Source organism: Trachurus trachurus (assembly GCF_905171665.1).
Source record: "Trachurus trachurus genome assembly, chromosome: 5".
Lineage (NCBI taxonomy): Eukaryota > Metazoa > Chordata > Actinopteri > Carangiformes > Carangidae > Trachurus > Trachurus trachurus.
In genome coordinates, this window is record NC_139896.1 from 29,153,630 (window position 1) to 29,166,657 (window position 13,028).

Genomic DNA, 13,028 nt, shown 5'->3' on the forward strand with positions numbered 1-13,028 from the left:
TTCTATATAGGAGTGATATGAGCAACACAAATATGAAATATTCATATAAACACAGGATGAATGAACAGTACAGTATGTACATTCAGTGAGTGGAAAGATATGTAAGCAATGACAAAAATCTGCACTTTTAAGCCTGACTGGGCTAACTATACATCTTTAAATGCACTACTACCATTACACTGCACTCAAGGATTATGTACTGCAATATGGACATGAGGTATGTTGATGCAAATGAAACAACATAAAACTCAAGAACAGAGGCGAGTATGTACATATGGTTACATACATGCTGGTTAAATATATACAGTATATGCACATAAGATTGATTAGAAGTATTATGAGATTTCTTTTTGGTAATAGAGTTGGAAGACACAATGCTACTCAGGTTAGAGAGTCCTGGCTTTGGGGTCGGGCGGCTGATGTGATGGAGCTGGAGCAGGACTGGGGGCATCCTGGGCTGAGGGCACAGCAGGAAAGGCAAAAACTCCTGTAGGGAGGGGGAAGAAGGACAAGGCCCTTATCGGAGCAGGGGAGTGGAGCTGATAGCTGGGATGGGACGCTGTGGACGGGCTGGTCATCAGTGATGAGCCCGGGCTGTCAGGCCATGTCAGGGGCAGACTGCATGCCTCTGGACCAGAGGCTGTCCAGGATGAGACCTGCATGGTCAGAATGTGGACACATATTCACATTATTGGTTAGCTGTGTGTAGACAATGTAACAACTCTATACTGTAGAAAGCTGTCTGACAACCCGTAGCACTCTGTAAGCTTCACAGTAAACCTTTCTATTCTCATTAGCTGTACTGTGTTTGTGTTAATGTGTGTGTGCATCTATAGCATATGTGCATTCATGATTTATATCTATGGGGTAAATTCACTGTAGCTGTCCGACTGACATTTAAGTCAATTAACAAACTTACTAAATAGGCTAACTGCATTGGTGTTGTGTTGGCATGTGTACAGCTACACACATCTGAAGGTTTCTACTCCTGGTGTATAGAGAGGAATGTGTCTGGGTTCTAAAGGACTATACTTTACTCGGAGTAGATCATAGTATAGTATACTCTACTCTACTCTACTCTACTCTACTCTACTCTACTCTACTCTACTCTACTCTACTCTACTCTACTCTACTCTACTCTAATACTATACTCTACTCTACTCTACTCTACTCCACTCTACTATACCATACTATACTCTACTCCACTCTACTATACTATACTCTACTATACTCTACTATACCACACTATACTCTACTCTACTCTACTCCACTCTACTATACCATACTCTACTATACCATACTATACTCTACTCCACTCTACTATACTATACTGTACTATACCATACTATACTCTACTCCACTCTACTATACTATACTCTACTATACCATACTCTACTCTACTCCACTCTACTACTGTATACCCAATATACACTTTATTATACTGTACTGTACTGTACTGTCTTATACTATACCCAATAATATACCCAATATACGCTGTACCTTGACACATTTCTATATAACTAGCATGAATCTCACCTGTGAAGCATTAGTCAGTTGTCTGTGTGCTCGAGGCAGGACCTGATCCCACAGGTGCTGCCCACTGATGCTCAGAGAGTTAGTGCGTGGCCTGTGGGTGACAATAAGAACCTCCTGGGCCCAGTCGTCCATCAGCCGTTGCAAGTCTTCAGGCAGATTGTTTTCACTGGAATTCATAGACGTGCCAGAGTATGTGGCCGTCTTGTTGTTGCTGTTATTGGCCTGAGCTTGGGCCAGCCCCATCACTGGCTGATGAGGAGGAGGTGTGGCACCAGTAGGCGGCTGCTGTGATTGATTAAAAGCCCCTGATCCGGCTGCAGACCCTAGGAGGACACACACAAAAACACAAACACACAGACACACATCAAGTTCACTGAGTCAAGAGTAACTGGACTGTGAATGAATCTATTGTTAGTGAGGCACTAAATAAAGGCACTAATTCTACATACTGCCACGCTCTTTGCCGAGACACAGTCGCTTCAGTGTCGACCCTATGAAGACAAAACAGACCTTAGACAGGTTATCATTACCATAACCTAGTATTGATGATCAGTAACAGGACGCAGTGCAAAACAAAGCTTCTAAATGCTGTCAGAGAGCAAAGGAACAAACTAAATGGATAGGCAATAGGTCCAGTGAAACAAGGCAGTGTATTTATTAGAAGAATCATGCAGGTGGTCCGGGTGAAGCCTGAGAGTCACACTGAAGTGCAGCGTCGGATTGTTAGAGAGGCTGAGATAAGAAACGTGAGAGTCAAAAGAGATGAGAGATTAGAAATGTCATGACAGACTGGTGTGCATGTGGCATGCAAATGTCCATTGCCTAGTAATGCAGGTCGGATAACAGCATTAGCATCAGTAGGAGAAAATTGGAAATGTTACAATAATAATGAATCTTGATTATCCAAACCTCAAACATCTGAGTCAAGTCAACACACATGTGGAATAGAAATGATTTACTATGATATTGGCCATTTTTTTTAATTGAAAAAAAAAAGTGTAAATTCATTATTCCCTTTTGGAAACGTTTTTTCAAACAACCTCTATAACGAACAAACATTTAATGAATCAAAGGTTAACTTATTCAGAGCAAACGTGACTCTTCAGAGGGTTTGAATAAACAATATCTTTCAGTGCAAACAAAGGACACGAGGTAGAAGCAAGTCATTCAGAATGAAGAGGAGCAAAAGGAAAAACCCAGGAGAGTTGCAGAACACTTTGGCAAAGACAGAAAAAAAAGATATCAGTGAGATTAAAGAGGAGAAATAGAAAGTGTGGAAAACAAACGAGTGACGCAATGCGAGAAGAGAGGAGATACAAACAGATAGACAAAGACACAGGCCCACTGAGAAATCTAGCTCGTGGCTTGCTACTGGATTTATAGGTCACTCTCTCAGACGGTTGAGGGTAATTAGACCAGCCTGTAGAGGAGCACAATCAAAGAGGGAGAAAGACACCAGGGTAAGAAGAGCACACACTGAAACACCCAATCATATTAAATCAAACACCACGGGAAGTCAGGATTTTTTCCCCTGGATGTTTTAAACACTGGTAGTAGTGTACAGAGACTGAGTTTCACCTTGTCCGGGTCGAACTTGCGTTCCGGTGCCGTCTCCGTGGAGTCCAGCATAAATATTATCAGACGACAGAGAGCCCTTGAGGGAGCAGGGCTGCTGAGTCTGCACAGGCTCTGAGGTGGAGCTGGGAATGTGGCTGGTGCAGGACCGCGCCCTGCCGTGAGTGGGGAAAGACCCTTTGGCTGGAGAGCCATTCAAACTCAGTGTGGGCTCACCTGTACCTGTAGCAGCACCTGGACACACAAACACACACATGCATCAGAATGACATACTCCATGTAAATATTCAACGTATATCAGTGGAGATTGTGAAAAAGATACGGACTGGATCTGCTGGAGTCACTTTTGGTGGTGACATTTCTAAACTGCTGAACCAGAGGGCTGAGGAGTTTGCCAGGCTTCAGCTTGTGCTTGCTGGACCTCTTTCTGCGGCCGCCGTGTGGCGCAACGTGTGAGAGACCCAGGCCAGTTGGAGGGGCTTTACCAAGCCGGCGATACAGCAGCTCCACTTCTCCCCGCTGATGGGCCTGCAGTTCAGAGATCTCCCTCAGATGTCTGAGGACGTGAAGGCAAGAATATTTCAATAATAATGAATAATGAATAATGAATAATAATGAATTTGTGTGGTTGGACGATGCTGAGAAGCTAAAACTTCTTTTTTATTTGAATATTTTTGCATTTTCTTTGTTTCTTGAAGAGGCTTGGGCAATGAGACGAAGAGCGATATATTGTTGAGTACTGAAAGTAATCTGAATTTGTTTATTTATGTCACACTTGTGTGGCAAGTAACACCAACAGGAAGGACTGTCTAGTTTTTGTTTTTTTGTATTTGTTATTGTGTCTTGTAATCCCATATGGGATGGGCCACAGTGGTGGCATGACACGAAAATAAAATATTCATTCATTCATTCATTCATTCATTCATTCATTCATATTTCAGGTCAGAATATTTACAGGTAAAGACCAGTGATGGGAATAACAGTGTTAAAACGGTTCCAGTAACAAGTAGGAATCAAAAAGGTTACTGTTTACCTTTTACTGTATAACAATAAGTATAACACACTATAGAGCATTTTATAATGGCTTATGAGGTCAAGTATTACAATAGAGTTATAATGCTCTGTAATGTGTTATACTTATTGTTATAAAGCCTTATGATAATTTATGAGTGTTTATAATGATAGTTATACATGTTTATAGGATAATTATAACACATTATAACTATATTTATAATGCATTATCATTGTGGGCATTGTCAGTGAGTTACTAACAATTATAACGTATTATAATACCTGACCTTATAAGTCATGATAAAATGCTTTGTAGTGTGTTATGATTATTGTTATAAAGCATTATGATCATTTATGAGCGTTTATAACTATAGTTATACAGTGCTATAACTGACCTTATAAGTCATGATAAATATTGTTATAATGCGTTATAGAGATAGGCGTCTTTTCCTTGTAATTAGTTACTTTTATATAATAGTAATCAGTTACTTGCTCAGTTACTTTTGGGGGAAAGTAACTAGTAAATATAACTAATTACTTTTTAGAAGTAACATGCCTAACACTGGTTAAGACACAAAATAAGTGTGACAATAAAACACTGGCTCTTTACTTCTCCCTGAGTCTCTGTAGCTCCTTCTTCATGTCCGAGTCCTCCATCTCTGAGTCATTGTCGCTGCTGCCGTAGGCTGAGCCGTGCACGCCTCCGTGTCTGCTGGGCGAGTCGGAGCTCTGTACGCTGCTGCTGCGCCCTGACCGACGGAGGAAGGCCACCGCCCTCTTCATCAGGTCACTTCCTCTGCGCTCGGAGCGAGGGTGCTGGGACGGGGTGGCGGGGGCCAGCTTGGCGGGGCTGCTCTCGGCCCCCGAGTCGGAGGAGAGGAAGCGACCGTGGATGGTGACGTCCACGGGGACGGAGGTGGAGGTCAGGGCGCGGGGCAGGGAGCCCCTCTTGGCCATGGAGGGAGGAGTGTCCAGGTAGAAGTCCGGCGGGGCAGAGTAGCGGCTGCAGCGCGTTCTCTGTGTGATGTCGTCTTCGGTGCTGATCACGGAGAAACGGCCGATGGTGGTGGAGACGACCATGGTCTCGGCCTGGACGTGCTCTCCGCCGTACGCCATAGGGTGAGCCGGGGAGGCGGCGCTGCTCCAGCTCCTCTGTTTCACATCTCGTCTGTTGGCCACTTCAGGAGGAGCTGAGATTATCTGCCAAAAGCAAATAAAGACTGTTCACACCGCATCATGATGCTTCTCCAACAACAAGAGCAGAGGGAATTCATCTGAATGAAACATCTCTAATCTCTTTTTCATACCTTAAATCGACCTCTTGTTCCAGAGCAGGAGGCAGAGTGAGGAACCTGTCTCCTCGACAACGAAGCTGCAAAAAAAACGTCCACGACACTGAATATACATTAACAAACTAACACATTAATTCAGTTAGGATCTATTGATGCCAAATGTGTTGCATTAATTAACAAATGATGTACATACCACACACGGCTGAGTCACTTAGCGTGCTCAAACTATCCATCCTCTCTGGAATTTGAGGCTGATAGAGGAGATTGAATCAGAGGAGAAAACCACAAACACAAACACACCATTAATCATTGTCCTTTAATATAATAGACTTCTTTATATTGCATAAAAGAGTGAGGACTGTCTGAAAATGTATATACTGTATGTATACATATCAATATCTATATCTATATCTATATACAGACGCATCTCAATAAAGTCGAATATGATGGAGGCCATCAGTCTTCTCCATGATAGTGGAGCTACTGAACCACACTGACCATTTAAGGCTCAGGAAACCTTTGCAGATGTTTGGTGTTAATCAGCTGATCAGAGTGTGACATCATTAGGTTACAGTAGTGAACTTTTTCACTATATTCTAATTCTTTGATTTACTGAGTTTTTTTTAATTTTTTTTTTATTAAATGTAAGCCATAATTATTACAATTAAAAGAAATAAAGACATGTAGTGAATCTATATAATATATGAGTTTGACTGTTTGAATTGAACTACTGAAATAAATCAACTTTTACATGATATTCTAATTCATTGAGATGCAATTGTATATGCATATGAACATATGATTATTATATTTAGACTGTGCAAATAAATTCTATTTTTCATGTATAACAAATTTAATCTTCCTCCTCTAAATTCGCAATGTGCAAATTGAAATATAATATTTCTAATTTTGCAAAAGGTTTGTTTTCATATAAACATGTATAAACATGTCTATATTTTCCATAAGATTAATTGAAATAGGCAGTACTTTGTTGTCTATCCAGCTGCATTATTATAATCTACACACATAGATACTCTTTAATTTACTGATGGGACTCTGATTTCATTGCACTCACCAGCTGTTCTCCTGCCCTGTACCGTCCCTCCCCCATCGGCCCTGGCGTGCTGTTTCCTGACCCTCCGGTGGCGCTGTCCGGCCCAGGAGGGGACTGAATGTACTCGGTGCCGGAGCCTGGTGTCTCCGCAGCGCTGCCTGATGGATACATGGGGGCGTATTCCTGGTAGAGCAGGTTCCGTAGTTTCTCATCCAGTGTTTTTATGGTGCTGTCTACAAAGCCTCCTCGGCCGAGTCGTCCCTCGCCGTCGGACTCACCAGGGCCGGCTCCCGGCTGGGACGGTGCCGGGCTCTGGGGTAGGGAGGACACCTTGGTCCCTCCCACGCTGGAAAAAGGCTGATGGAGCACCACGGGCTGCTGCGGTCGCTCGCTTCGAGCCGAGGAGGCGGCGTAAGAGACGGACAGCGGCTCTTTGGACGAACCTGGGTCCTGGAGAGGGAGTGGGGTGAGAGGAGACCCACCCTGTGAACCGCTCACATCCAGAGACAGCGGCATGACCAGGGGGCAGCAGGGCACCTCGTCGGCCATAGAAACGGGACATGTCATGTCAGCCATCTGATGAGCGGCGTGGACCGGGGAGACGGAGCCCAGAGGGGATCCCTGGGACTCCTCCGCTGGGAAAGACGCATGCGGGGACGCCGGGGGCAAAGGCTGAGCCCTGGCCGGCTGGGCCTGATGCACACTGGGCTGCACCAAGCTGCCGGGAGGCTCCACCGACGATACGGACTGGAGGGTTGGAGGAGCAGACACAGGAGGGGACAGAATGGCAAAAACAAGCGGGTCTGTGTTTGACATTATCGGGGGACTACAGAATCCATACACGTCGTAGGAGAAGCCTCCACTTCCTCCTGACATAGTAGAGGATGACCCCTCTTCTGCAGAAGGAAGAAAAAGCCAAATGAATAAAAGATCACAAGATTGAAAAATATTTTTAGAAAGTCATCAAACACCCATGAGGGAGCTGAGGAACGTCTTTGTTTCAGCTGCCACAAGATGGTGCCATTGTCCCATGCAGTTGTCAGACATTGTGGTGAGCTTGCTTTGTGGGCATGAAGTCACCTCTTACACAAGAAAGAAATATGAATGATGTTTTAAAACGAAATTAAAAGTATATTATTTAACTCATAATTTTGCCTATTAGTTCAAATTTGTAAAATGGCCTGTCGTAAATATTTGGTTTGGCATCTATGTGTGACAGGAAACACTGTAAATGTTTTGTAATGATTCAGGAACTTGTAACTTTTATGTTTTGTGTCATCTTGGTTGTTTTGTGTGTATTTGTATGTATTAAGTATGTACCTTTTGTATGTGTTTTTGTTTTTTATGTATCAGGTAGGCCTATGTGTCGTTTATAGTTGGTTTGTATTGTCACTTATGAAAATGAAAAGACCCCAGGAAGAATAGCTGCTGCTTTGCAAAAACTAATGGGGATCTTAATAAACCAAACCAAACCTCTAGATGTAGATGGCCGTGCGATGCCGCTGTCCGCGGGCTGGGTAGTGGTTGAACTCCCAGGTGATTGTGTAGTTGTGCCATCGGATGGGGTGTCCTGGCTGGATGTGGGCGTCTCCTCCACGGGGCAGATTATGAACCATCTTTTTCCTGTATGAAGAACTGCAACCCAAGACATCAATTCATTAGTGATCTTTCAACATGAACGCAACATATGCAGAAAAGGATTTAGTAGATATGCAGATGGTGACATGTTAGAGACAGATCATTGTTTACCGTTCTGCTGGTAGACAGGCTGAGGCGCTCCAGGCTGCTGACTCTGCAGAGTGATACATGTGATATGAATATGCTACTACTTGCAACTCTGTTTATTTATTTGTATTTATACATCTGAATAAGATCTATCTAAATAATAAATGCATTGTATAAGCATGTGTGGTGCCCAGTGATGGGGATAACGTTAATAATGGCATTACTAATGGTACTACTTTTTTCAGTAACGAGTAATCAAAAATGTTACTGTTTCCCCCGTTATAATGCTGTTAGCGTTACTGACAATAAAAAGTGCCGTTGCAAAATAATACACCGATTAAAGTGTCCATCAACTAGTCTGAAAAAAGCCGTTTATCTGGAACTAACCAACTCACTCCTCCAACGCTACATTGCGGAGCCTGCCTGTGTGGAGGATTACTGAGTGAGTTGGCTAGTTCCAGATAAACCGGAGGTTAGGAGGGAGAGGCCATTAATTTGACATATTATTCTATAAAAAAGTAATGCAATAGTCACTTTTCTTAGTAATTAGTTACTTTTATAATGTAGTAATTCAGTTATTAACTCAGTTACCTTTTGGGGAAAGTAACTAATTACTTTTTAAAAGTAACGTGCCCAACACTGTCTTACCTCTCCCACTAGCCCCTCAGAGATTTGACCCTGTTGTGGACTGCAGCTCAAGCTAGAGGCCCTTTCACCTTCTATGTCTTCATTCAGCATGTCCTCAGCTTTATCCACAATGTCCTTGAGCTGGTCGATGAAGATCTCCTTCTCTAATAGTAAGATAAAGCCGTTCTCCACCTGCAGGTATACAATAAACAATATCAAAATACAAATATGATCAATGCATAAGGTAAAAGCTGTGACTTAGATGCTGAACTAACCATATAGATGGCGATTTCCTCTGGAGCATCTCCGTCGAGGTCAAATTTAAATGTCACCATTTTGTGATTGTGGGTCTCCAGCTGACATTCGACCATTTTATCACCAGTGTTGCAGACCTGTGGTGGCAGAGGTTTCAATTCAGAAAACATGGTGGCTTTCAGACATTAAAACTTCCATTGTCACAACGTTCATCGTGACTAACGTTGAGCATGCTGAGTTTGGGTTTGCTCGTCTTCTCTTGCCGCGAACGTGTGCGCGCCGACTTGCGGTGGTGTTTCCTGGGTTTCCCATCCCCCTTTCCTCCGCTGGCCAAGCTGTCGTAGCCGTCACTCATTTCCTTTCCGGACGCCACATCGGAGTTGAGACTACGAAAAAGAAAACATAAACACACTTTTGTCATCTCTAGATTTGTGACACGTTTTCATCACAGTAAGTTACAGTACCTGTAGGGACACACACCTGTCATAGGCGTAGCTGGGTAAAGACACTGGTTTGTCCTGAAGCACGTCCTGAAGACAGAAAGTACAGCAGTGGTATTAATGTCAATGTGTGCTATTAGCTTTTGATATACAGTAATGGATTGAAGGGATAGTTCAACATTTTGGCAAATTTGCCTATTGCCATCTATAGTCTTAAGACATTTAATTGTCAGTGCAAGCTGTTTTTAGATCAGTGGGGCAGAGAGGCGAGCTCTGCACAGCGTGCTGTATTTTCGCCTTTCCCTCATCAAACTCATCAAATACACAATTCAACAACTCCAAAACACTCTAGCGGACAAGTTGTGACCTGCACATTCACCACGCCACAAAATAATAATGTCACATTATGAGACATGCAGGCTACGCATTTGTAGTAGTAGTTCCGAGTATTTGCTTCATGTGTCGTAATGTTACATATAACTAAACGTTATTATTTCATAGCATGGCAAATGTGCAGGTCACAACTTGTCCACGAGAGTGTTTTGAAGTTGTTGGATTGTGTATTTAGTTTGATGAGGGAAACACAAAAGCACTGTCCGCCTCTGTTGCGTTAGCTGAGCAGCTCGTGTCTCTGCCCCGCCGATCTAAAAATAGCTTGCACTGACAATTAAAGGCAATGAACCTACTCCTAAAACTATAGAGATTATGGCAATAGGCGAATTTGCCAAAATGTTGAACTATCCCTTTAACTTAGTCAGTCATTATTGGAAAAAAAGGTTTAAAACTAATGTGAATGTGATTAGAAAGGCAGACAGTTGGAATATGTTTTCTGAGTAATAATAAGATGTTGCTGATTCAGAGACAATTTTTATTTGTGCGTGTGCATAGATGCGTAAGACACTCAAAAAGGTGTAAACTGCGGCCTCACCCATACCTCTACAGGAGGCTCTGTTTGAAATGTGTTGGGCGCAGGTGTCATTTCGAGGTTTTGCTGAGCTGTGGCTGGGCTGGCACACTCAGGCAACGAGGCTGCTGTCTGGATGCCAGTAAGCTGCAGAGCTGGAGCTGCACCAGGAGCAGGAGCTGGGGCTGCAGACTGAAGCGGGGCTGGTAGGGTGGCAGGGATCGGGGCTGGGTGTTGGTGTTTACCAATGACAAAAGACGTGTCTGAACTTGTAGCTGAGACTTTGAGTGGTTCAAAATTGAGCCCTGATGCAGAGACCGGTGCTGTTACTGGGGCCGAGGCTGGGGCTGGTACTGCTACTGGAACCTGTATTGGAGTCGAAGCTGGAGTTTGAGACATGGCTGCAGCTTGGGCTGATACTGGGACTGGTGTTTGGGTTTGTGCTGGGACCATAGCTGGGCTTTGTGCCGCTACTTGGGATTCAACTTGGACTGCAGCTGAGACTGAGATGGAGGCCGGGGCTGGGACTGGAGGTGGGACTGCAGGGCCTACAGATAAGTCCAGACCAGCTGCAGTAGTCTCTGCATCAACCCCATTTCTCCAGAGAGAAGTCTGAACAGAAGGCAAGACGGGGTGGACCGGAGCCAGAAGCTGAACATCTCCCAAATTCCCCTGTGGAGCAATCGTCTGTACCTGGAAAAACAAACCAGCACATTTAGGGCAATGTTCATCAGTTGGTTCAAATTTAATTACTTACATTAAAGAGACCCCGAGGAGTTTGCTTTTGGTTATAAAAGAGTCTCATTAATGTGAATGAATCTACGTTACCCACACTTGTTAATGGGTCCATTTTTGACAAATACGGTATATTGTTTTGTCTTTACAGTTATTTTAATATTATTATTTAGTGGTCGACTCGCCCAGCATTTCCTAGTTTTGGTTTCCCGGACGCTGCCCGGCGGGCGGAATAACGCCACCGAATCGCTAGTTGGCGTCGTTTATGGTCGGAACTACAATGGTATCTGATTGTCTTCGAACCTCCGACTTTCATTCTTGATTAATGAAAACATTATTGGCAAATGTTTTCGCTTTCGTCCGTCTTGCACCAAGAATCCAAGAATTTCACCGTGCGCGCAGAGGCTCATGGCAAATGTAGTGTGAAAACACTTTGCTTTCCGAAACTCCTCGTAGTCCCTTTAAGACAATTATTTTTTAAGTTTTGTCAAATTTTATGTTTAAATATGAAAATGAGGCAATATCTAATGATATATACGCTAATTTGTAAACATTTTAGACTCAAAGGTTTTTTATGGAGGGGGATTTTGGATATCTCTTTTTATCACTCTGTAAAGGAGAAAATCAAATTTTGCCCTGTTTTTAGGAATAAAATGTTGTATAAATCAGGCTGTGAATGATATATCAACAAACCCTTCTGTAAAAACCTTTATAATATAGAAAGGAATAAAACTGGAAGGTTTGATGTCTCTAAGTGCTGCTGAAGTGATTTCTAGCTCAGAGTCTGAGGAAAATCTCATTTTGAGGAAATGGCCTTTAAAGATTTGTATTGTAAAATTCCATAGATTGTAATTGTCAATCGTACTTATACGATTTTTTTTTAATCATTGTTCAGGGCAGAGAGAGCTTTACAATTGTAAAGCTCTCTCTGTCATTGATACCTGACATGACATGGGTCAGACAACAGGCAGTTGAACGCAGAACACAGTTTGTCACAGTAGCATGCTAACCTTTGGTGAATTGAGGAGAAATCTACCGACAAAAGAGACAAAATGAAGTAAAATAACCACCTTAATCTGAAAGAATACATGTTAAGGGAGAAAAATAGCCAAAAAACTCCAAATTGATCAGTACACCAAAAAACAATGTTTTTGCCTGTAGTGTCTCGCCTTAAATCCTGACACGCATGTCCTGCATGCACTGACTACGCCAACGGATAAGACAGATTGCCACCTTAGTATTACAGATTTCCCATGAGCAGCCATTACAGTGATAACTGAGTCGAATATTCACCTGGACAGGCTGCTCAGCCATTTCCATTTCAGGGTGGGGGGCGGGGTATGGGGTGGTTCGTACCTGGGAGAGAGGTAAGGGATGGGTGGTATGGAAGCTACAATGGTTTGTCTTAGATGTGGGAGGGCCGCCCTGCTGCCAGGGCGCTGCAGGGGCCATGGCCATGGTAAGGAGTGGGATTGGGAGTGCCACATTGGGCACGTGCTGAGGTGTGGATAGAGGGGTCTGGGGGGTGCCGAGGGTAGGTATAGACGGCATGGCAGCATGAGGGGTCAGAGGCAGGGAGGGACGGTGGGGTGAGGGTGAGTAGTAGGCGCTCGACATATTGCCACTGCTGCTGTAGGCTGATGGCAGAGGAGCTGGGGAGAAGGGAGGGGGCTGGTGGCCCCCTGTTTTAACAACAGGGTATGGTGAGGGAAACTGGGAAGAGAGAGGGAAAATGGATATACAATGAACAAAGACAACCAGTCGATAGAGATAACATTCACACAGGCCTTTCGTGAATTACTTAACCCTGTAACCTACATTGACCTTTGGCGGATGTTTCCAGCAGATTCTGTCTAGTTTTACCTGATGTTTCTA

General features: G+C 43.5%; 1 protein-coding gene across 1 annotated transcript in view; it reads right to left on the reverse strand.

Annotated features, from left to right (window-relative positions):
• Positions 1-386: 386 nt before the first annotated feature.
• Positions 387-13,028, reverse strand: part of wnk2 (WNK lysine deficient protein kinase 2) — a gene marked incomplete at both ends in the record, with an annotated part of 30,127 nt that continues 17,485 nt past the window's right edge. Inside the window, 18 exons of the mRNA XM_083972242.1 lie at positions 387-656; positions 1,537-1,859; positions 1,986-2,027; positions 2,858-2,956; positions 3,115-3,345; positions 3,437-3,666; positions 4,732-5,321; positions 5,429-5,493; positions 5,607-5,664; positions 6,489-7,363; positions 7,941-8,102; positions 8,217-8,259; positions 8,841-9,011; positions 9,095-9,211; positions 9,298-9,460; positions 9,555-9,604; positions 10,449-11,105; positions 12,447-12,866. Of these exons, the coding sequence (XP_083828368.1) occupies positions 387-656; positions 1,537-1,859; positions 1,986-2,027; positions 2,858-2,956; positions 3,115-3,345; positions 3,437-3,666; positions 4,732-5,321; positions 5,429-5,493; positions 5,607-5,664; positions 6,489-7,363; positions 7,941-8,102; positions 8,217-8,259; positions 8,841-9,011; positions 9,095-9,211; positions 9,298-9,460; positions 9,555-9,604; positions 10,449-11,105; positions 12,447-12,866 (4,566 nt within the window). The remainder of the gene's footprint in view (positions 657-1,536; positions 1,860-1,985; positions 2,028-2,857; positions 2,957-3,114; positions 3,346-3,436; positions 3,667-4,731; positions 5,322-5,428; positions 5,494-5,606; positions 5,665-6,488; positions 7,364-7,940; positions 8,103-8,216; positions 8,260-8,840; positions 9,012-9,094; positions 9,212-9,297; positions 9,461-9,554; positions 9,605-10,448; positions 11,106-12,446; positions 12,867-13,028) is intronic.